Source organism: Psittacula echo (genome assembly GCF_963264785.1).
Source record: "Psittacula echo genome assembly, chromosome: 2".
Lineage (NCBI taxonomy): Eukaryota > Metazoa > Chordata > Aves > Psittaciformes > Psittacidae > Psittacula > Psittacula echo.
In genome coordinates, this window is record NC_137737.1 from 137,382,084 (window position 1) to 137,405,107 (window position 23,024).

At 41.4% G+C, this 23,024-nt stretch overlaps 1 protein-coding gene across 1 annotated transcript in view; it reads left to right on the forward strand.

The window, feature by feature from the left end:
• Window positions 1–22,774, forward strand: part of SDC2 (syndecan 2) — a gene marked incomplete at its 5' end in the record, with an annotated part of 61,125 nt that extends 38,351 nt beyond the window's left edge. Inside the window, 4 exons of the mRNA XM_080610476.1 lie at window positions 12,612–12,723; window positions 19,818–19,951; window positions 20,725–20,860; window positions 22,117–22,774. Of these exons, the coding sequence (XP_080466602.1) occupies window positions 12,612–12,723; window positions 19,818–19,951; window positions 20,725–20,860; window positions 22,117–22,280 (546 nt within the window). The 3' untranslated portion in view covers window positions 22,281–22,774. The remainder of the gene's footprint in view (window positions 1–12,611; window positions 12,724–19,817; window positions 19,952–20,724; window positions 20,861–22,116) is intronic.
• Window positions 22,775–23,024: the final 250 nt, after the last annotated feature.

Below are 23,024 nucleotides of genomic sequence, written 5' to 3' on the forward strand. Positions count from 1 at the left end.
TTCAGAAGAAATTGTCCCCCTTGCATCCCTTGCCCAGTCCAGTGCTGCACTGCAAGCCCCAGGGAGCTACCAGGAGAGTCAAAAGCAGAGAGAGGGCAGGAGGGAAAATCTTTCCTTTTTGCCTCAGCCCCACCTGGCTAGGAAGTTGGCTGGGGTCCCCCAACCCAACCTGTCTGTCATCTTTGGCTGGGGAATCAGGCAGGCTTCTGCTGGTGATGCACCAGTTCATTCTCCCTGGTGAAGGAGGGGAGTCATGCCTGAAGGGCAGCATACCAGACAGAAGACTGCTTCTGAAGCCATGCAGCCTGTACAAGCTGCTGTATCTCTGATTTCACTCAACTGCTGTTATAGTAGAAGTTATTAGAGTGATGTTTTATCCCGTCTGAAGTAAACTCATTTCTTATCTTTCTATGCATCAAAGAGGATATGAACACCAAGCCTTTGTAGCAAAAATTCAGTTAAGTAAGATGGGATCAGAGTGCAGAATCCAACAACTTAATCTTGTAGACCAGTGAAGTGAGTAGGAGTTGGCACCTGGAAACAGCAATAAAGTCATCTTTGTTGTCTTACCATTTGGGGATCTGGAATATGAAGAGGTATCTCAGAAGGATGTACCTGGTCTCTCAATGCTTTCTGTGTTTGCTGTCTCTGTCTGAGAAGACTATACCAGTGGAAAGAATGATACCATTTATCCTTTTGGCTGTGGAGATTTATCCTTTTGGCCGTGGAGATTATGGCCTCTGTCCTAATTTAACCAAGTTTTGGATTTACCAGTGCTTTTCCTGCCAGAGGACAAACTGATCCCTTATTTCTGTGCTTTCAGGCACTACCCAAAGTAGTTATCTGAATAAATGAAGTTGTGATCGTTTTCATAGACTGAAGAAAGAACTTGCCATGTGTAGCATGTTCTGCTGGCTAACGCAAAGTTCACATTGATCTGCAGTTCCATTTGCATTTTGCATCATTAGATTGTACCAGTTTTGAGCAGAAAATATTCACTCTCAGCACCCAAAGTAGTATAAAAATCATTATTTGGGGCTTTTTGTATGTTTCTTGGGTTTTTTTGTAAGATATTTGTTCAAAGGGTGATTCTTTCCCCTCATGTTGAGTGCACAGCCTGCATATTCTGTTGTAATGAAACTAGAGTTCTGGTACAAAGGTGTGTTTCATTTAAGCATGCTTAAATCTTATTTGAGCTCTACTTTCCTTAAATAAGAATCTAGCAAACCTGGGATATGAATGTGTTACCACCAACATTCATCTCAGTTCTAGAGGACCTAGGATTCCTCTTCATTTAGAGAAGTTTATGACCATCTTCTGAAATAGGTTGCATGTGTTTGTGGGAGGAAGGGAAGTTACTTCAGCTAAGTGCTACGATGGCACACAATTTTAGAAATATCAAACAGATTTTAGATCCACCAGTGGCTGGTTTCCCACCAGTGGCTGGTTTTCCATCTTTGGAGAGATTTGGTAGGATGTCACCAAAAGCCTGCTGGCTGCAGGTGGCAAACGAAAGTGTCCATTGGGAGATTTAGAATCATAGAACAGTTAGGGTTGGAAAGGACCTTAAGATCATCCAATTCCAACCCCCCTGCCATGGGCAGGGACACCCCACACTAAACCATGACACCCAAGGCCTCATCCAACCTGGCCTTGAACACCGCCAAGGATGGAGGACTCACAACCTCCCTGGGCAACCCATTCCAGTGCCTCACCACCCTCTCAGTAAAGAATTTCTTCCTTAGATCCAATCTAAACTTCCCCTGTGTAAGTTTGAACCCATTACCCCTTGTCTGTCACTACAGTCCCTGATGAATAGTCCATCCCCAGCATCCTTGTAGGCCCCCTTCAGATACTGGAAGGCTGCTATGAGGTCTCCACACAGCCTTCTCTTCTCCAGGCTGAACAGCCCCAACTTTCTGAGCCTGTTTTCATTACGGGAGGTGCTCCACTCCCCTGATCATCCTCGTGGCCCTCCTCTGGACTTGTTTCAACAATTCCATGTCCTTTTTATGTTGAGGACACCAGAACTGCACACAATACTCCAAGTGAGGTCTCCCGAGAGCAGAGTAGAGGGGCAGGATCACCTCCTTCGACCTGCTGGTCACGCTCCTCTTGATGCAGCCCAGGATACGGTTGGCTTTCTGGGCTGCGAGCGCACGCTGAAGCCGGCTCATGTTCATTTTCTCATCGACCAACACCCCCAAGTCCTTCTCTGCAGGGCTGCTCTGAATCTCTTCTCTGCCCAACCTGTAGCTGTGCCTGGGATTGCTCTGACCCAGGTGTAGGACCTTGCACTTGGCATGGTTAAACTTCATCAGGTTGGCATCAGCCCACCTCACAAGCGTGTCAAGGTCCCTCTGGATGGCATCCCTTCCCTCCAGCGTATCAACCGAACCACACAGCTTGGTGTCGTCGGCAAACTTGCTGAGGGCGCACTCAATCCCACTGTCCATGTCACCCACAAAGATGTTGAGCAAGACCGGTCCCAACACAGATCCCTGAGGGTCACCACTCGTTACCAGTCTCCAGCCGGACATCGAGCCATTGACCACAACTCTTTGCGTGCGGCCATCCAGCTAGTTCTTTATCCACCGAGTGGTCCACCCATCAAATTGATGTCTCTCCAATTTAGAGACAAGGATGTCGTGTGGGACAGTGTCGAATGCTTTGCACAAGCCCAGGTAGATGACGTCAGCTGCTCTGCCCCTGTCCATCAGTTTCGTAGCCCCATCACAGAAGGCCTAGCCGCATCATAGAAGGCCAAGCCCCATCATAGAAGGCCATAGTAGACCTTGATGAATGAATCCCTACTAAATAACAGATTATGCATTTGAAAATTGGAAATCTGACTCCTTAAGCTGTGAAGCTGATTCCTGCTCATCTTTGATAAACATCAGTTGCCCTACATAACCTTTGTTAGTAATATTTAATTGATGCATAATGTAACTTTAATAATATAGGTGTTTTATTTGTAATTTCTCTGCTTATGGAAAAGGAATGTAATTGATTGACTGAGTTTATTGCCAATTCTTGCTACAAATGACAAAAATATCTTAATTTAAATGATTTCACGTTAGTTGATTCTGGTTTCCTCACATGGGGTTATTTTGTTGAAATCCACTGGCTGGAAAGGAATCAATATGGGGCTTTTGAAACTGGTGGAGATTTGCAGTGCTCCCACTACGATTGATTACAGCTGCTTTTGTAGGGCTTTAAAAAGAACAATCTGTATTAAAAACATCATTCTTTGGTATGAGCTTGAACAGCTCCAAATAGGTTTCCATGGGGGCTGCCCTGCAATTTGACCACTTCAAGGGGTTGCAGTAATCACCAGTGGGCCAGGGCAGCGAGGCAGAGGAAAGGCTATTAGGTGGGGAGTTATTGGCATGCATGCCAAAGAGGTTACCCTGGCAGCTTTAATCATTCATCCGCATTCTCAAGAGGAGGGAGGAAAATATAAGTGTTAGTTCTTCTGATAGATTAGCAAAAAGGATCAGTAAAGCATGAAAGGAGAGGGGAAGAGCAAGTGCACATTAGATTTAAAAGCACTGACTGGGGCAGGTATATGTAGTTATGACCTCTAAACCAAAAGCTACCTGCTTCCTCCATTGCTGTCACACTTGTGACTGGTGATTCAAAGACAGGCTAACCTCTTCATTCAGTATTTTCAAAGGAGTGTATTTAGCTTCTTGGTCACGCTGTGCCTTAAATTTAACCTGTCTGCACATGGCTGATGTGTCCTTAAAAAAAATGATTAGCATTTTGAGCTGTGACAATGATTTGCATGGTGATTTTGATCCTATTTTTGGCAAAACTGATGGGTGCTTTTTGGAAAACATGCAGAAAATTGCTATGCTAATTGAGAGAAATCAATCCGTGATACACATTGCTGGCTGCTGGCTTCCAATGCTGTTTCGCCTGCACACTGCCCTTTAATATTTCAGTCTGGAGTAGTACTTTGGAAGCTGATTCAGCTGCAGACCTTCTAAAATAGTTTCCCTGTTGTATCGTGCCTACGTCAAAGGCAGAGTTGAGGAATAAACTGTTCTTTGCACAGATTGATAGCTTGGTGTGAGGGCTGAAAGGGCTTTGAGTTTTCTAATTTTGGGATTCCCAGAGAAACTCTGGTATTAAACTTCTGCTTTTATGTGGGAAACAAGAACTGCTGTGTACTGCACCTTGGCTGTTAAGCAGTCCTGAGATTTTCAAGGTAAAAGCGACAACTAAACTGCAGCGTTCAATTCTAGGTTTCATGTACAAGGAAAGACCTGTTGGTACAGTGTCAGGGAATGTGATATGATGTCAAACCAAGGAGGTTCATGTAAACGGCATGTACTGTTTGCTTGGGTTGGTGTATCAGATTTGCCCTTCTCCTCTATGAGTCCTAAGTAACCATTTTTATGTTGTAGTAAGTTTATGTGGTCACTGAGTTAGGAAAGTGTCTTGGTCCTAACCTGTAGCCTCTGTGGAGGTGATTTGACCATTTGGTTCTCTCTCAAGCATGGGCTTTCAGCATGAACTGCTGTAGAACCACAGGAAACTTTCATTGCTGGAGAAACAAAATGAAATACTGCAGTTTCATATCCTGTGATCCAGGTAGCTTTCACTTGCTGAGTTGTGGGATGAGGCTGTGGAGCATCTTCTGAGGAGACTCTGCCTACATGAAGAACTGCTCTTCTTTGGGATGTAGCAGTGGCAGACATCCATGGAGTTGTAAAGGTTTGTTGTTCCAGAAAATTGTGCATATCTGAATGAAGATGTAGGTATCTTCTGCAGGGTAGATGATGAAGGCATCTTTTGAAGGGACAGACCCAGCTATGGTCTCACTTAGCTACCGGTCCTTTAACACTACTTCACATGGGCTTGAGCCTAATTAGGGCTGTTGTGTAACTGATGAGGATCTCTTTTTGTTCATTTACTAAATATCTATTGTAGGTGGAGAGCATGGAGCAAGTTGTTTGATCTGCCCTTCATCACAAATCATGCTGTTGATACTCATGTAAGGACAGAAAGCTCTGCCTGATCTTGCCAACATGCTACCTCGCCTCCCTTCTGCACCTTCATACAGCAACCTCTGTCCTACCCTGGGCAACACAGCTTCTGGATAAGGCATTATATTAACAGACTAAAGTTTAGTCTCTGTGTGCATCTAGTAGATAAGTGATGCACAATGGGAAATCAGACTCTCTGAAAAGAAGTGGAAAGGTAAAAGCTTTTTCATAGAATCATAGAATAGTTAGGGTTGGAAAGGACCTTAAGATCATCTAGTTCCAACCCCCCTGCCATGGGCACGGACACCCCACAATAAACCATGTCACCCAAGGCCTCATCCAACCTGGCCTTGAACACCGCCAAGGATGGAGCATTCACAGCCTCCCTGGGCAACCCATTCCAGTGCCTCACCACCCTCTCAGTAAAGAATTTCTTCCTTAGATCCAATCTAAACTTCCCCTGTGTAAGTTTGAATCTGTTACCCCTTGTCCTATCGCTACAGTCCCTAATGAATAGTCCCTCCCCAGCATCCTTGTAGGCCCCCTTCAGATACTGGAAGGCTGCTATGAGGTGTCCACACAGCCTTCTCTTCTCCAGAGAAGGAGATTCATTTTCTATTGGAATTTTCCTCAAACAGGTCAGAACTTAAGAGAGTGTTTATTTTTCTCCTCAAGGCAGGACAAGCTTCAGCTCCAAAGCTGTAAGCAGGCCAAAGACCCACTACACAGATCTGTGACCCTTTATAATGGGAAGAAAAACATTTTCAATTAAGCTTGAACAGGTTCTGCTGTAACAGTTTTAAGTTCTGTTATCACATAACGTACCATACAGCATGTAATTACATATAAGGGAATATTTCTAAAGGCACAGATTGTTAGAAAAGAGGCACACAAGTTTCTATGACTTTGTGAAGAGTAAGAACACAAATTTATCAACTGCAGCACTGTGATTTCTTTGATGCATGGCTGTAAGTGAACAGTAACTGATGTACTGGTGGCTTGTTGGTGTTTTCTTACCCCAGGGACTTTTTGCCTTGGAGCATTTTCCTGTGATCACCATGTATGCAGTGTATTTTCTTTAGTGCAAGCTCTGACACAGACAGCTGAAATGCCTGACACCGGCAAAAGTTGTTTTATTAATGCTGTTCTTGTCAAACGCGCCTCTGTTTTGGTAATTAGTCTGGCATAACAGACTGTACGCATCTTAAAAGCCAGCATATTTTGACTCTTGGCTCTGACATGAGGCAATCTCTGTAAATCAGCTCTTTTGGTAGACTCCTTTGTTGTTGAACCCTAGCAGTAGTAGAAGCAGTTTGCAGTACTTGTGTTTATTTTGGGCTCTCTGCCTTTCCTCAGCAGCCACGAGCAGTCAAACCCTTTCTTTATCTGTCATGAGGGCTTGGAGGCCTAAAGCTATAGTTTTGTGCATCATCAGGAAGTTCTACATGAGGTACAAGGAGCGTGAATAATCTTTCTGGCATGTGCTCCAGCTTTGGTAGCGGCTGTGCGCTGTACCAGACAGCGTCTCAGCCTGCTGCAGTGCTGCCAGCACCAGCGCCGTCCCTATGGGCAGACACCCGACTTACAACACTAGTAGGTACACCTGTACAAAGTCAATTTACGAAGGGCAGCAAATGTCCTTTAAGATTCTAAAAATACCTTTGGAAATGAGCTCTCCAGAATGAGTCATGGCATTCAAAGCTTGTTATTTAACTGGCCAAAGCCAAGGGAGACAGTGGCTTTTGCAAATCCAGTCCAGGCAGTTGCCATCCCAAGGCTGGTTTTCACATTGGGTACGTGGATGAGCAGGAGAACTAGGCATGGAAAGGCAGCAGCCTTGGGGAGTGCTTGGAGGGTTTTGAGCCGTTCCAGGGTAAAACTGAGAGATGGTAACCATGTCAGAATGATTCAGAGGAAATGAGCAATGCAGATGTTGGCTTCTGTATGAAACCTTTGCTCTCAAACTTGGAAAATTCAATCTGGGGCCTGTTGTTATGGAAAGGATATTTTTTGCTGTGATCAGTTACACAGAGTGGTGTAGGGCAGCCAGTACTCACTCCACTCGCATCACCATTGTGCAGGCAGTACAGTTTCTCCAGGAAGAAAACGGGGAATCCTTAGCATGTTGTGTTTAAATTACATCACTAATTACTAGTGGCTTGTTTCTCAAAAATTCCCACTGCCACCTCTGCTAAAGGCCCCGCCACACTTGGCACAGTGCACCGAGGTGGGGTTTGCTGGGAAGAGTTTGGCCTTTCAGTCCTTAAAAGTGGCCACCACCACTTTGAATGGAAATAATGAGGACTACGTCTCTTCTTCGGTGCCCAGCTGTAGGGCATATCAGTGAAAGGAAAGAAAGACATCTGTATTAAGACAATTAGTGGTAAACATGCCTTGTAACATAAAATCCTCCTTCAAAGTTATGTGTTTGTAACAGAGTACATGTGGGCAGCATAGTAGTGTGCAGGCTGAAGGAGGCTGATGAGCGCTTGCAGAGCCAGCAGAGACTCATCTCTGAGAATCAATAACACCATGAGAAATGGAAGGTGAATGCTCTTCCGGTTAGCATGTTTCTTTGTGAAAACCTTGTGCTTTGAAATGGAAAACTGATTCTCAGGTTTTTGGCTGTACAGTTTCCTGGACAAGGTTAATGAACTCATAATGGGACAGTCCCACCTGATGAAATAGCTTTTCTGGTGTGATCAGGGAAAGCAAAGAAATGGCAGACAATGATAGGAAGACATCTGCCTGCTTCAAGGTTGGCAATGCTGAGGCCTGTTAGGACTAACTGCTGTTGGATGGCAGATCACAGTTCCTTTAGCAGGAAGCCTAGAGGGAAATACAGCTTCTCCTTCACACAAGTGCCTTTTTTTCATCTTCAATGGGAGTCTCTGCAGTAGCCCTCGGGCTTTAAATGAATGCATTCAGGTAGCTAGCTTTCAGAAAAAAAAGTAGTGTATATGAAGAATACATCACTTCAGTGAACTCAGACTCACCAGCTGAGCATGCTTTTATACAAGCATGTACAGAACAGCACTATATTATATAGTTATTATTTGTTAATAGAAGAGGAAAATCTGTTTTCTTTCTCCTTACATATAAGATCTCTGCCTAATCAACAGCTATAATGCTTGCAAATTTTCAGAGACTTCTGGCTTAGGTATCTGTGATATAACATCAGTTTTAAAATACTAGTCTTTGGTTCTGTGCATACTGAGTGGGTTGCATGTAAAGGACTTCCATCTGGGGGAAAAAGGGAAGCAATGTACCATTAATAACACAGCTGCAAACCTCAAATTCTCTGCCCCATACATATACCTAAAAAGGCAGAGAAGAGAAATTTGCGTGCATCTGTAAGTAATAAAATATTTCCTTCCATATAGCAGTTACTCATCGCTCTTCCGTCTGAGCTTCCAACAACCACAACAGCCGTGGTAGGAATTGCTTCTTAACTGCTCCTCACACCAGCTTTCTTGGCTTCATCTATATGGCATAAAAGTCTTTAATGTCTTATTCCTAAATTATCTCCACACACTGAAAAGACTGACTGTATCAGCAGCACTGGAAAAGGGAATGGCTATGACAGGGCACTTTGTACTTTTTTGATGAGATGAAGAGTCAGAAAAGGCTTTTTTGTTTTGTTTACTCTCATTTAGTTTCAGAATGAGGCGTTTGGGGTTTTTTTATAATGTCCTGGATGATCTGAATTAATAAAATTAAAAATCATTTAAAATGTAAGCTTCAGTAAAAAAAAGAGTTTGAGACTTCAAATTCAATGTATTGCTGATATGGGAACATCTTTTATCTAGTATTTAATGGGTGCTAATCTACACTGCACCCATAAGAGTTAGATTTATGCCAGTGTAGTCAATAGCTAGACAGGAATCAGTGATCATTGGCATGTAGCATGTGAAGTATTTAGGTCACAGGATTTTGCAGCATTATATTCTTGGAATAAAAATGTAAGTGGGATAACAATGATGGATGAGAATGAAATCTCTGTCAAGAGGTAACGAGCAGTTTTTGTGGCTTCAGGGTCAGATTAAAGGACTGATAACAGAGACATCCTTTCCTGGTGTTCCTGCCATTTTAATAGATCTGAAAATAAGGCTGTTACAGAAAAGTGTCATAAGGGCTCTCATTTCAATTGTTAGCCATAGGAAATGGTCTCTGAAATATTTGGCCTTCATGATAAGTAAAAATAGATTTATAGAGTTCTAATTTGCAAACGTTTTTACTTTTTCTCCTGAGCATACTGAAGTGCTGGTACAGACCTTTCTCTGTCCAAGAGTACTGACAACAGACTTGTTTTTCCACTCTGGAAGTAGTCCATAGGCCCCCATGGATTCCCAGCTGACAAGCAAGAAAACACTTCTAGAGCAAATGTTAAATCGAATTAATTTTTACATAGCATAAAATTGCAAAATATGGCTTCAGTGCTTGATACAGAAAGACCATGAATAAAGCATTCTTTTATTTTCATTAACAATCTTATTTTTCTAAGCTTAATCTTCACAGAATTATTTTTGGTTAACTGTTGGGCTTTTGATTTTATTCTAAACCTTAAGACAACTTTCATTCCAAGTGGCCTAAGGCAGCTACATGCTTTTGAGCAACTGGGAAAAGAGGTGCAGGCTGTGGGTGTAGGAGGAGGTGCCCCTACCCCATGTCAGCTAGCCAGCTTGCAAAGAGAGTCTGTTTGGGGATAGTGCAATGCATTTGTCTAGGCAATGCTTGCAGATTTTTAAGCTAGAGTATGCTTCTTTGTGCCTTTTGTTTGAGAGGGTACTCATTTCCTGCCCAAGTTTCACTAGATGAGAATCATTTGCACTAGAAATGGGCTGAAGCAAGGGGCTCTGGCCAGAGAAGCTGCAGAACATCTTCCTCAGATGGAGCGTGGTGTTTGTTCTGAATGCATTTGGAGTTCACTGTACTGTATATTACTCCCTATAGTAAATATTGTACTGATTCTGTAAGACTGTGGGGAATAGTTTTCTCATTCTGATGGAGAATAAGAAAACCACCTACAATACTATATATTAAATAATGTATCATATTGTATCTTTTGCATCCCCCAAATAAAATACAGTGGATGCTCAAATACAAAAAAATACAATTGCTGCTGAAAACTACACAGACTTTCCTTCCATTTCTGTTTCTCTGTTTTCAGCTGATTTAAATCTTGAAAACATCTCAGCATAGCTAGAAATGAAAGCTTTTTGGCAGCTGAAAAGCCATAATTCATTGAAAGAAAGGGAGTGAATATGATGGTGGGGAGCCTGGCTGACCAGGCATTTGCAGCTTGGGCTGGGCTGGGATAGCTGCTCAGCTGTCTTACAAAAACTGAATCTTTAGAAGAACTGTCAGGGATCATTTCCGTCTTCTCTAAGTCCTGTGAGGCTGGAAAGAGCAAGGAAACAGGGGTTTTGCAGGACGATGTTTTGGATTTTTGTTTGTTTTTTGAATTCCACTAAGTTTGCTTCTGATATAGACAGAAGTAGGAAATGGCCTAAGGAATAAATACATTTGTAAGTTCATATCTTTATTCCACGCTAAGAATTCTGGCACGGATGCGTGATGCTTCTGTTCTCATGCAAACTAGTTTTCAGTCACTAATATTTGCAAACTCAGGCAGTTTCTCAGCTGTTACCAAATGCTATTTTCTATTTCCATTGTTAGGAAATTTCTCCAGGTAGGTCTTCAGTTTTTTTCCCAGCTTGGTGTTGGGTAACATTTACTGCCTTTGAATATTGTATGCCTTTTCTGTACTCATGGTCAGACACCTGCATTTTCTTTTAAATATGTTTTGTTTTTTCCTGACTGGTATTGGAGAGTGGGCTATTTTGTACCACAATTGTGGCTGAAAGTAAAATGGGGTGAAGTGTCTTGGCCCATTGTGGCAGCCTCGTCAACAGCAGGATATTTGTCCCATGACAGGGAGTTGTTTTCCTACACGGAAACAGTCTCAGCTGTGTCTTAATTACAATGCCACCTATACACCTACCGAGGTACTTCAGGCCTTCCTTTGGAAACATATTTTAAAGGAATTAAGTCATTTGATGGTGACCAGACAGTGTCTTGAATTTCTGCTTTGGACTGCAGCCAGTTCTAGGCAGACCGTGTGAACTAGCAGCGGCAGATGAGAGTAGACCTTTTGTAAGCCTATCTTAAAAACAGGGCTTTTCTTCTCCCAGATATCCCACAGGTAAAAGCTGCCGTAGCAAGAGCAGACTTTGACCAAGTGTCATGTTGTTTTTCTTTTTCCTCTGTAGAAGAAAAACAGGGTAACTCTGTTTTAGTTCAGAGCTTTTCAGTGAAGTGTTATAAGCACCCCCAGTGGAAAGGTCTTTCACTCTGAAATAGTCTAATAATCAGGATGGCCTTTCTGCTTTCCATGAAGAATCATTTTTTTACTGTAGATCAAACTGAAAGGAGTTTTCTGCCTTGAAAAAGGTAAAGTTTAGGACAGGAAACTGTTGCCAAGCAACTCCTAAAAAAATAAGTAACAGACGTCTTTGACAATATTTTTTAGATCTTTGGGGAAAAAAATTACCTTGGAAAGTCTGATATGAGTCTTTGCATACAGGAGTTACCCCTTTCACAGTTTGGTACCCCTTCAGGAAAGCTACAGTGAATGCTGGGTGGAATAAACCAGGCAATCAATGCCATGCAGTAAAAAGTAAGATGGAAATGCTTGATACTCAGAGCAGCAGGTTTGGGTGCTTATCTGAGATAGAGAAAAGATGCACTTTGATGTAGCATTTTGGTATTTGGCTTTTTGACTTAAAACTCCATTTGCAACTGTCATACTTTTTTCAAAAGTTGTGGCAAATGAGTCTTCACAGAAATGGTCATGAAAGTAATAGTAGTAATAGCAGCAGGTACCCTCCCAGTCATCAAGATACACGGCTCCCATAAGGAAGTTCATGTTCTATCAAGCGCAAGCTGCTGTGGAAGAAAAGAATGTCTAGTCTTTCAAAGCCTGAATTGTCAGTCTAAAAGGATGACTGATACCTTATTCTATTACCACCTCATTTTAGCAGACTTTCTCTTTAGTGGGGAAATACTTGGGGACATAAATGTGGTGAAATTCACAAAATCCCAACTTTTTAGCCTCTTGAAGCTACAGCTAAATTTTAGGAGAGATGCACTGAGGTCGATATACCTGTGAAACACATTTTGATACATGCTTTTGTTGCTTCCCATTTGAGATCAAATGACAGTCCGCATGTGACAGCCTATATATGTCATATTTGAGATCCTGACAGAGGGCCTCACTTCCGGGATTTGCTTCTTTCTTGTTACAGAAGCTCTGCAGAATATATTGCAAATCCTGTTTATTCATTCATGCATTTAATGAGATGAAGTGTGATTTGAAGGGGGCTTGCTTCCTGAAGATTGGGTGGTTTCCTAGTTTTCGTTGTGCAGCCTTGGAAATTTTTTTATACTGCAATTTTTATAAATTTCTTTAACAACTTAGATGAATGTGTTGCATAAACTGAAATTATAAACTGTTCAGTGTGCCATCATCAGCTTCTGAAATAGGAGTAAAGATAAGAGACTGCTACGCTGGAGAACTGTTATCTTTTTAACCATTCTCTCTTATCTGTTTTCCAGAGAACAGATTTGACCTCTGATAAAGACTTGTACCTTGACAACAGCTCTGTTGAAGAAGCATCAGGCGTCTATCCAATTGATGATGATGATTATTCTTCTGGGTCAGGTTCAGGTGAGACAACATGTCACAATTTGATTTTCAAAGGTGTAAGAGGTAATGCAATTGAGGAAAAGCTGTGTAGTTTTCCTTATGAGCTGGAGTTGATACTTTCAGTGAGTGTCATGAGTGCTTGCCTCTTTATTTACAGAGCACTGAACACCCCTGCAGGCTTGGTTTTAAAAACTTAACTTTCTGCTCTTTTCACTTACGCCTTAGTTGCATCATTTCGCTGTGTTGTTCTCTCTGCTGTCTCTGCTTTCTCTCTGTTTTCTGTGTAGATCTCTCTGGAGTTTAGAAATACGGATTAGAGAAGGCTTAGTACTCCCATGACATAATGCTAATTTAGCAGTCTGTAAGAAAACACAGCAGCAGCAATCTTATTTTCTCTTATATGCATTCAGGTTCCTGTAAACATAGTGTCCATGCCTTTTTGTTGTTCTTTAAATTTAGAAGTCTAGATGCTGCCAAAAACATGAGTTTTCTCTGAGGTAATTACACTCATAAAGTGAATTAAGTAATTCTTAAACATAACGTACTGAGTTCTCAGACTTAAACACTCATTAGAGGCATGTAACTAGCTCATCATTCTTCAAAAAACTGTCAGTGAAACCTCATTAATCATTTCTCTCAGAAGGTCTCTTTGTGGAGTGTCTTCTAGACTGGCTGGGAGGCTCCAGCCATTAAAAGTGAAGTGCAGGATTTTACGGTATTTTTGGAAGAGGAATTTCCTTGTTGCTTTGAGTGTTTGCTAAGCTGTTGTGGAAATCCCATTTCTTTTCCAAGCGTGTGTTACTTCTTTCTTTGTTATGATACTTTTTGCCATCTGTCTCTTGATGGTTATACATACTTGGGGATTTTTAAAGGATGAATCCTTCTTGAAGCACCTTTTGTCATACTTTTTATGTATATTTTGTCTTTGTTACCTTGTAAGGCACAGCTGAGATTTTTCAGATGGATTTTTGCCTTTCTTTTGGTGATTCAAGGATATGTTAAAATGAAGTCTGTAGAGGTCTGATTGTGCTGCCAGGCAAGTGCAGGCCCAAGGTCACTGGCACCTGGGTGATACCCTCTATCTTAGGAGTCCTTCATGGTGGCAATTTGATGTTCCACTGTGATCAAAGGCTTAATTGGACCTCCTTGCTGTAGACTTCTTTGAGGGGAAATGTAACATTTCATTTGAAAAGGAAAAAATACATTAAATTAAAAATTCGGTGTTTCCATCCAGTTTCCAGGACTGTCTGAGGAAAAATCTGGCCTCCAGTAGAATTGCACTTTCAGTCAGCTTCCCATTCTGTTTTCAAATGCCGGTGACTTCGTAAGGTTCATGAAAGGAGATAGGTTAATAAATAATGGTATGGAGAGTGGTCTGGTTTTTTGGCTTTTTTTTTTTTTTTTTAATCACTCCATGAAGTTTGGCTGTTTCTAATATGAATGATTCAAAATGCAGCCCTGCTTTTTAAGTGGAAAGTACTATGCAAGAACTGGGTTGAGATTTTATTAACCCCTCTCAGTGGTAAAAGTGAAGCCAGAAGGACAGAATCTACCTCTAGGCTTCGCCAACAGTAATGCCAACAGGGAGCTTTCTTGCTGCCTCTGGCAATCTTTGTTTCTTTCCTACAAGAAAACAGGAAAAGTCTCATTGTAGACTGAGACTAGCTGGATGCCTCTCCAAAGAGCTCATGTTACAGTACCAAAATCTAATACTTTAAAGCAAAGGAAAAACTCTAAGTTAAAATAATCTTCTGGCCAATCTGTGGGCCCAGTTGTATTCACTTAAGAAACAAATCTCAAGAGGGAGGCAGATTAGCATACCCTCCACTCTACCCATTCTATATTTACTGCTATCTATTTTATGAAGTAGAAAGTGTCCTGCAGATGTACCAATGATCAGTTTTCCTTATGTTGAATGTTTGTCTCTTTACTTGATACTCAGTGATGTAGTGTTCCTCTAGCAGGAAGAGCCTTCCCACTCAACAGTGATTTTCTTGCCATGTAATTGCACTCCAAGCAAACAGATCCAACATGACAACATGCTGACTCCTGTCTTTGGTATGAAAATTGCTAGATGCCACCAGGCCTATGGAGATGAACAGGAATTGTCAGCACTACCATTAATGCCCTTGCAGGTCTGCAGCAGCATTAACATGGACAAATGTCTCTGTAGACATGACACATTTCAAACTAGAAATTGGCTGAGGGCTTTCTGTAAAGTGGAGAAAAAAAAAGGTGATGGTATTCTGCATTTTTTTCTTTTCTTTCCTTTCATAGCTTCTTTAGTCTTCAAGTACATTCAGCTACCGTTGTGCTTTTGCCAAAGTGTTCAGTCCAAATCCATCCTCTTGGTTAACAGTTTCTGAAATAGCCATGTCTGTTTCCTCATTGCTCTGTATCAAGAACAGAAAGTTGTGAATTCATTAGTCCACTGTTTCCTTCTTGCAGTCTCCACCTCTGAGAAAATGCCTCAGTCTGTCATCACTGTGTTTAGTGTTGGTGGTTTTATGCAGCATAATAATAGAAGAGTAAAAATAGTTTTCCTGCCTATATAACTTGAAATGCTTTCATAACTACTTTTTCCTCTGGCATAAAAGTCTTAACTGAACCTTGGTCTTGCAGATACCTGGAAGTAGCTGCTAACCAGCATGACTACCCTTACGTTAAGGAAAGGTACCACTTCTGTCAGATTTATCTACAAGCTCTTTTGAAAACTATCAGTTTGGTTCTTTTATCTTCTCTGAAGTTACTTGTGGTAGACGAGCCTCTGCAATATATTAATTGTATTATCATGCAGATTTTTTCCTTCCTCTTCTCTTTCCCAAACTAATATTTCTCAGTTAATAGCAGCTTGAGCTGAGAAGGTTAGCTCAGGATGAACTAGGTTGAGTCTGAGATTGTGGCTTGGGACTGTTCTTAGAGAAAAATTATGGTGGTGGGGTTGGAGCTTCTCCAAGAAACACAAGAGCAGGTCTGCTTTGGCTTTTGACCTAACGGGAAGGCAAAATTATGCTGCAAGGCCGGAAAGCAGTTTGAGTCCAGTGGTGGCGTGTGCGGTGTGGGGCTGGGTGATGGGTTGTGGGGTGGCTGGGGAAGAAGGGGGATGCTGCTTCCTGGGGGAGGTGCTGGTGCTCTCCCAGGTGCTGAACAGGAGGCAGCACAGGGGCCATGGCCACCGCTGGATGCTCCTGCCCCCGGGGGCACTGTGCCTGGCAGACACTCCAGGTGAAGCAACACACCCTCTGGTGTGCTTCCCCTTCCATGGTGGAGGCAACACAGCAAGTATTCATTTTCCATTTCCTAAGGTCCCATTTGTGAGTGCCTTTCAGACTGCCTTGGAGCAAGATCTTCTTCTGTCCATATGTCACATCAGCCCCAAGCATGTTCCATGTCATTGACTGCCTGGTTCTACAGGTCTTTCAGCATAAAATCCTACTGTGATACTCTTTGAAAGTGTGAGGTTTTTTTTTGTGCTGGACAGAATCTTATACTTCAGTACAGTTAGGACTCTAACTTTTGTTTTTCTTCAAGTTTTGTTGGGTTTTCTTTTCCCTCCTTAGGTGAGAATTATCAGAGGCACAGCATCCTTGCACTGTCCCCATCAATTCAGCTGAAGGTCTCTGATAGGGCACTAGTATTGTGTTTCCAGTGTCATCTCTGGTTGCCTAACACTATGTTGATTAAGAGTTGTATTGAGGATTTTTCACGTGAATGGGGGTAAGATAAGCCAGCTAAAAATGTGACATTCTGCTATGTGTCACATTGATGATAGAGATAGAAGGTGTGAAAGATATGATGGGTATGTGTATGCCCAGCTTATGACAAGTTTGCTTGTACTACCACCATAGTACTACTAGAGTGTGATGTGCAACAGCAAAAGTGATACCAAAAGATAGGATGAAATTATTGGATTTGTTTGGTAGGAAGCGTTAATCACTGATTGCTTTGCAAGTAGGAGTGCTAAGTACCGTAGGCTTTTTGTAGGGTACAATAATTTAAGCTGGCACAGTCTTGATTTCTTGACAAGTTTTCTCAAGCACCAGGAGTGTGAAAGAGTATTTGTGTTCCTGTCATCTAAGAGGCAGCTAATAGACACATTGCTGAGGGCTATATTAGATATTTCCAATACTACAGCACAATCTAGAGCTATTTTGACCACTATGAAGGCAGCAGCTGGGCATCCTGAAGAAGTTGTGGTGGATAGAAGATGGTGTGTAATAGTGAAGAGGTTTCAACTCTTTACTACAGAGATGGCTATGGGTTTAATTACCACAGGGGTTTTGTGGTGCCCTCACTATGAGGGCAGTATCTATTTGTCAAGGGACTCAAGGCAGTTTATACCCAGCACTGTCACCCAAGCTGGCCAAATCCAGAAATCATCTAAAGAGACAGTGATATTTTCAAGAGGAAAAAGTAAGCTAGCTCTATACTCCAGCCATATCACAGTATTCCTTTTAACAACCTACCTGGAAGTTATTCTCATGTACACACCAGACACTCTGTGGTTTTTTTTCTTTCCAATCCTTTTTGGATTCAGGAAGGGGGTTGGTTCTCTCTTTTTTGGTTGTTGGGGTTTCTTTTTTCCTTTTAAGTATCATGATACTATGTAAAGTGCTATTTGATGTTCTGAAGAGCTTTAGAGAGTTTTTTTCTATCTCTTAGTTGTGTTTACGATCAATTCTGAGAAGCCTACTGTCAGTTTAGCAAAGGAAATGACTTCCCTTTGTTTAGCCCTACTCCATGCCAAGCAGACACCTGTCTAAATAAAGCTAATTAGAAAGCAGGAACCATGGGGATGTGTTTGAGAAGGTACCTAAGGCCTAAATGATAGATGTCCCAATATTTTGGGGATTGTCAGGATTTCCTTAGGCCATACAGAAGAGGAGCTGGGTACCTTCACTGCAAATCTAGGGACTACTCCAGCAGTTAGATTAGTCATCCATTTGTTGAAACCAGAGATCTGCGTTCTCCATAGCTAGTGAGGTTCGGACCTGTAATGCTCACCATTTTATCTGGCAGACGCAACTATTGCCTGAAGCAAAGGTGGCCTTTTAAGGATTTGGAGAAGCAGTTGTGATTAAGAGACTTCTCATTTCAGAAAAAGAAGAAAATAAAGTTCTGTACTCTCAAAGTGTGTTTTATCATCAGATCTCTGATCTGCTCATCAATTTTAATTTGCTTGACTCTGAAAATTGTGTGTAATTTGGAGGAACTTTGGAAGGTGAAGCAGCCTGAGCTGTACATTGGGCCCTTATTTCTCAAAGAAAACTCTTGAGGCAAAGCCATAAACATTTTCCTGTCGGATGCCTTTCCTCACCTCTGTTTCGAAGTAAGATGCTGGTTTTTTAATCTTTGAGTAGCATTTCAGGAAAATATCTGATTCTTGTTGTGTGGTCTTATTCTAGAGGTTGCATTGTAATTTTGGTATCTCTGATCTGAGAGGCTTTCCAGTATTATTCTGTGCTGGTAGCTTTAATGTAGTACTTTCTGAAATTATTCTAAATTTTCTTTCCTACTGTACAGAAGTTGTTTTAATTATTGTCTTGTTAATGCCCTTCCCTTCAATGCCAAATATATATAATTCTTGATCATGTGTTCAAAACATCGTTATTGTGCTCGTATTTTCAGCCTGTCCCTTTTCTCTACAAAAATAAGATAAAAATTGAGTTTGGAACGAGTGAGTCATAGCATTCTGTTGTAAGAGGATATATTTTTATTTGCAAGGAATTATTCTTATGCATATTTGCTGGATTTATTACCCAGTTGTTCCTTGGGTGACTGGTGTCTGTAATGAGCAGAACACATTGAAATTCCTAAAGAGTGGTCCAAGAATAGGCTGATTGTTTTCCTCTTTCAGGCCTTGCAATAATTTAGTTTCTTGTCTGTGTTTTCTTCCTTCCAGTATCACTAAAGGATATTTATTAGACATGTCCATTATCTTATTCTAAAGGAATCTTCATACTTCAGCAGAGCTTTGAATGTGGAGGAAATTAAATTTAAGGTCATCTTTAGGGAGTTTTCTGTCCTCTCACTCTTTATTTCAAAAGAAAAAGACTTCTGAATTACAGAGTTTAAAAACATGTGAATTCCTGATGACGGAAACATAAAGTAGTCTTTCTGTAGATACAAACTACTTGGGTTTTTATGTTTGAGGGTTTAACAGATCTGCTGCAGAAAAAAGATTTTGTTGTTGAAGCAGTGTGTTACAGAGAAAAACTGTTCAGTTCATATGGTTTAAGTCAAGTCAGGATAACGAAGTTTATTGATTGATTGATTTATGTAATTAGCTGGCAATCATTGAACTACATTTATGGGCTTAATATCAGCAATACAACACATAACCACAATGCCAGCCACTTAAAAAGATGGTAACATGCAACTACAAATTTCCAACCTCCTTTTGTAAGTGACCCCAGCATGTGCCACACGCACACAAAGATTTATTCACACACACAAACACACCCTTGCAGGCCACGGGGTGTGCAAGCTCCCCTCATCGGGTTGTGCCGGACCCTCTGCTCACACAACCCTGCTGTGGAGATGCAGGTGCCCCCAGCCCCATGTGATCCCAGGGCCCCACAACCTCTTGGGGGTGACAGGAGGTGATCCTGCACCCGCAGGGTACAGCTTCCAGGGGTGCCCCCCTGACGGCTAGAGCTAGAGGTGCTGCTGGGGACATCCAGGGGCTAGGGAGTGGCACTGTGAAGCCCCAGAAGAACCCATGGTACCAAGGAGCCACATCAGACAGGGTCACACGGCCCTAGTAGCTGATGTTTCCACTCCAGGGTTTCTCCCTGTTAGAAGTATTTATGCTTTTTTCCATACTTCTTTTCCCACTGGTTCCTACTGTTTCAAAAATATTGTGGTAATTTCCTGGTTACTGCTTAATCTGGCTGATGGCCCCCGTCCTCTTTCATGGGATCACTTGGGGAAAATACCTCCCTGGCAGTTTGGAGCACACTGTTCTTGCATCCTTACCTTAGCAAGCATTATCCTCTAGGCCATTTGCCCAGGGTGAGCTGTGCAAGCACCCCTACCTTGGTGTCATAGTTAAAAATGTGATTAGTCTGGGAGAGTTTCACCGGTCAATGCATTGTCACCTTTTTTGTCTCCAGGTGCTGATGAAGACGAGGATAGTACAGCGATAACAACATCCAGAACACTTCCAAAATTACCAGCAACTAGTGATGCATCTAGGGCTCAGACCACCACAGTGAAAATGCAGACCAAGGTGCCTGCACAAACAAAGGTGCGTGGCTGGAGGGCAATGGTTAAAATGGTTCTGCTGTACACCTCTGATGGCTTCATGTTAACTTTGTTTGATTTATATGGATTAAAAAGCACACACACTTTTCTTCATGCTATTGCAGCCTGTTAAATGAATACAGAGCTGCTCAGTTTCATTTCTACTAGAAAGTCTGTATTTCACATGAAAGCAAAGAGAGATGCAAGAAAAAATAACTTAGATACATAAGACAGCTTTTCATGCTACCTGTGAGTCTCAGCTGTACGTTTTTTACATCTCTCGTATTGTTATTAAAAAAATTCTGCTGAAATTCCCCTCCTCAAAGGAAACTGTTACGTGGTTTGGCTGTAGTTTGAACGCTTGCCAGGTTCCATTTAGCATTTGAGTATTTCCTTCTACCACCTCAGGTAATATTGTCTGCTACTCTCAAAGGTGTTCTGAATATGGCGTCTGATGTGTTAATTTCAGAATTCATTCAGAGGCCATTACTCTAAACACAGGAAATATTTACCAATTGTTTGCTAAATATACTTTTGGGGTTTTTAAACTTGTGTGAGATGTTTTTCATTTCAACATCATGACAACAAATAGATCCAGTTACAATGTCTAGCACAGCTTTCTGTGGTCAGAAAGCTTCCCGTGTGTTGTGTTTGTCGATGTTGTGGAGAATGTGCATGGAGCCATAGCTTCGTGGCTGCCCATGACAGGCAGTGACTGTGCAGACTTGTGGTGCTCCCTGTCTGTGAGCAATGCGCTGTTTTCCTTTTGTGCCACAGTCACCTGAAGAAATCGATAAAGAGGAAAGGACTGAGGTGGATGCCAAGAAAAAGAGTGATCAGCCAGGGGATGACACCGATGTGTACACTGAGAAGCATTCAGAAAACCTCTTCCAGAGAACAGAAGTTCTGGCAGGTGAGGCCACATTTGCCAAGGTCCAGCTCACCAGAAATACCCCACAAAACAGAGGGGATCCATATCACATAATGCAAACTCAACATTTGTGTTTTCTCGGTAGATCCTTAAATGCATTCACAGCAGGTAGCCAGAGGTTAATTTGATGAGAATGAGATGGGCATCTTCTGGAGTTGCTTAATGGCAAAGTATGTTGCTAATTGATTCGATGCCCACAAGCTGAGTACTGTCAGCTGAGTGTCTGGAGCTTTCCGCAGCTCAAATAGGAGCTGCTATTTGGATTGATGCTTGCAGTGCAAAAATGTATTTCTCACCCACACTCCCAAGAGCACATTGCTGTCTGGTCTGTCTGGTGTAGATAGACACTGCACAAGAGGAGCTCATGGCAAGGGGTGGGTAGATAGGTGAATGAAGAGGGGACAGATGAGTGCCCCCTCAGGATACAGAAGGTCTGTTTCCATGCATAACACAGGGAGACACAGGCTGACCACCAATGTTTTCACCACATGTGAAGGGTTTTTGGCATAAGAACAGTGTTTACAGGTACACTTTTCCCCACTTGTCCTCAGAGGAGGTGGTGGGAGCCATGAAAGTCACACAGGTTTGGACCACATCTTCCCGTGAGCATCAAAATGTGAAATAGCCTTAATATCCACATCAGTGGAAGCATGCGGGTTTGCTAGTTGGAGTTGGTACTTTCTACACACTTGCAAATGCATGATGAATGTAATGCCTCTGTTCCTACAGCTCCATGAAATGTTATCTGCTACTACTCATCAATAGGAAATTAATTTCAGCCTTGAGTCAGAGTGAAAACTGATGGGGAAAAGGGAAAACCAATTTCTTAGCCAGTGTAACAAAATAGTTGTTTTAAGGCTGAAAATATTAATTGTTGAAAAATGAATTTGAAAGTAACTTGAAATTTATTATTATAAATTAATAGAACTTTTGCTCTGGCAGTATTGGGGGCTCTCTTAATTGAGGTTTTAGGAAATTTCTAATAACCTTGTTAGAACTGTGGGTTGTTGCATCACTGACCTGTAAGTGGAATGTCCTTTTGAATGACTGCTTCCATAAACATTATCAGGCTTTCGGAGAATATATTTCAGGATACTAATAATCAAGACAGTTGCATAATGAGAGCCCTTTTCTGCAATTTGAAAATAATAGCACCCTTATTGTGTGAGATGAAAAAGAAACATGGTGCTAAACTTGTTTTCCCAGCATATTGTGAATGTCTCTTTCTTTGATTACAGCTGTTATTGCTGGCGGAGTTATCGGTTTTCTTTTCGCAATCTTCCTTATCCTGCTGCTGGTATATCGCATGAGAAAGAAGGATGAAGGCAGTTATGACCTTGGCGAACGTAAACCATCCTGTGCTGCCTATCAAAAGGCACCTACTAAGGAGTTTTATGCATAAAATTCCTATTTAGTGTCTCTATTTATGAGATCACTGAACTTTTTTAAATAAAGCTTTTGCATAGAATAATGAAGATCCCTTTTTTTTTCTTTTTTTTTTTTTTTTTTTTTTTTTTTCTGTCATTAAAGAGCCATTCCGGCACCTTTACGATAAAATCCCATTGTATTTAAAACTTTTCATGTATTCCTTTACAAATGTAAAATTAAACTTAACATTTGCAGTGTTCTGTGAATAACAGTGGCAAAGCATTATTTTATAAAACCATTGATGTTCACTGAATCATTTTTAAACTTTATGCATAAATATAAAATAATGAAAATTATTGTTTTATCCTATGGTTCAGTGAAAGTTGTTTAATTTTTGTCAGCATGTGTCAGGTTGATCTTACAAGTTAGTTTTTATTTCATTAATTTATCTGTTTCCAAAAAATGCCTTTTTGTAGTTGTCATGGTGCAATTTGTCTTCGGATAATTCAGATAACAGTAACTTTTAGTGTAAATGTAATTTTTCAGCTATGTAAACTTTAACCTCCACTTTGTATAAATTTAAGTGTCAGAATATCAATTTTACACTTTGCATTGTTTCTCAGCGTACCTGTAGCTTCAGTGAGATTTGTAACAGCAAATTACTGTGTAAAATTGGATTACTACAAACTGTATAGTCGTATTCTTACTAAACAAATCTCCTGTAAGGAAGATTTGGAGTAAGCTACTGACACACCTAAGCAAACCCAAAGACTCTAAC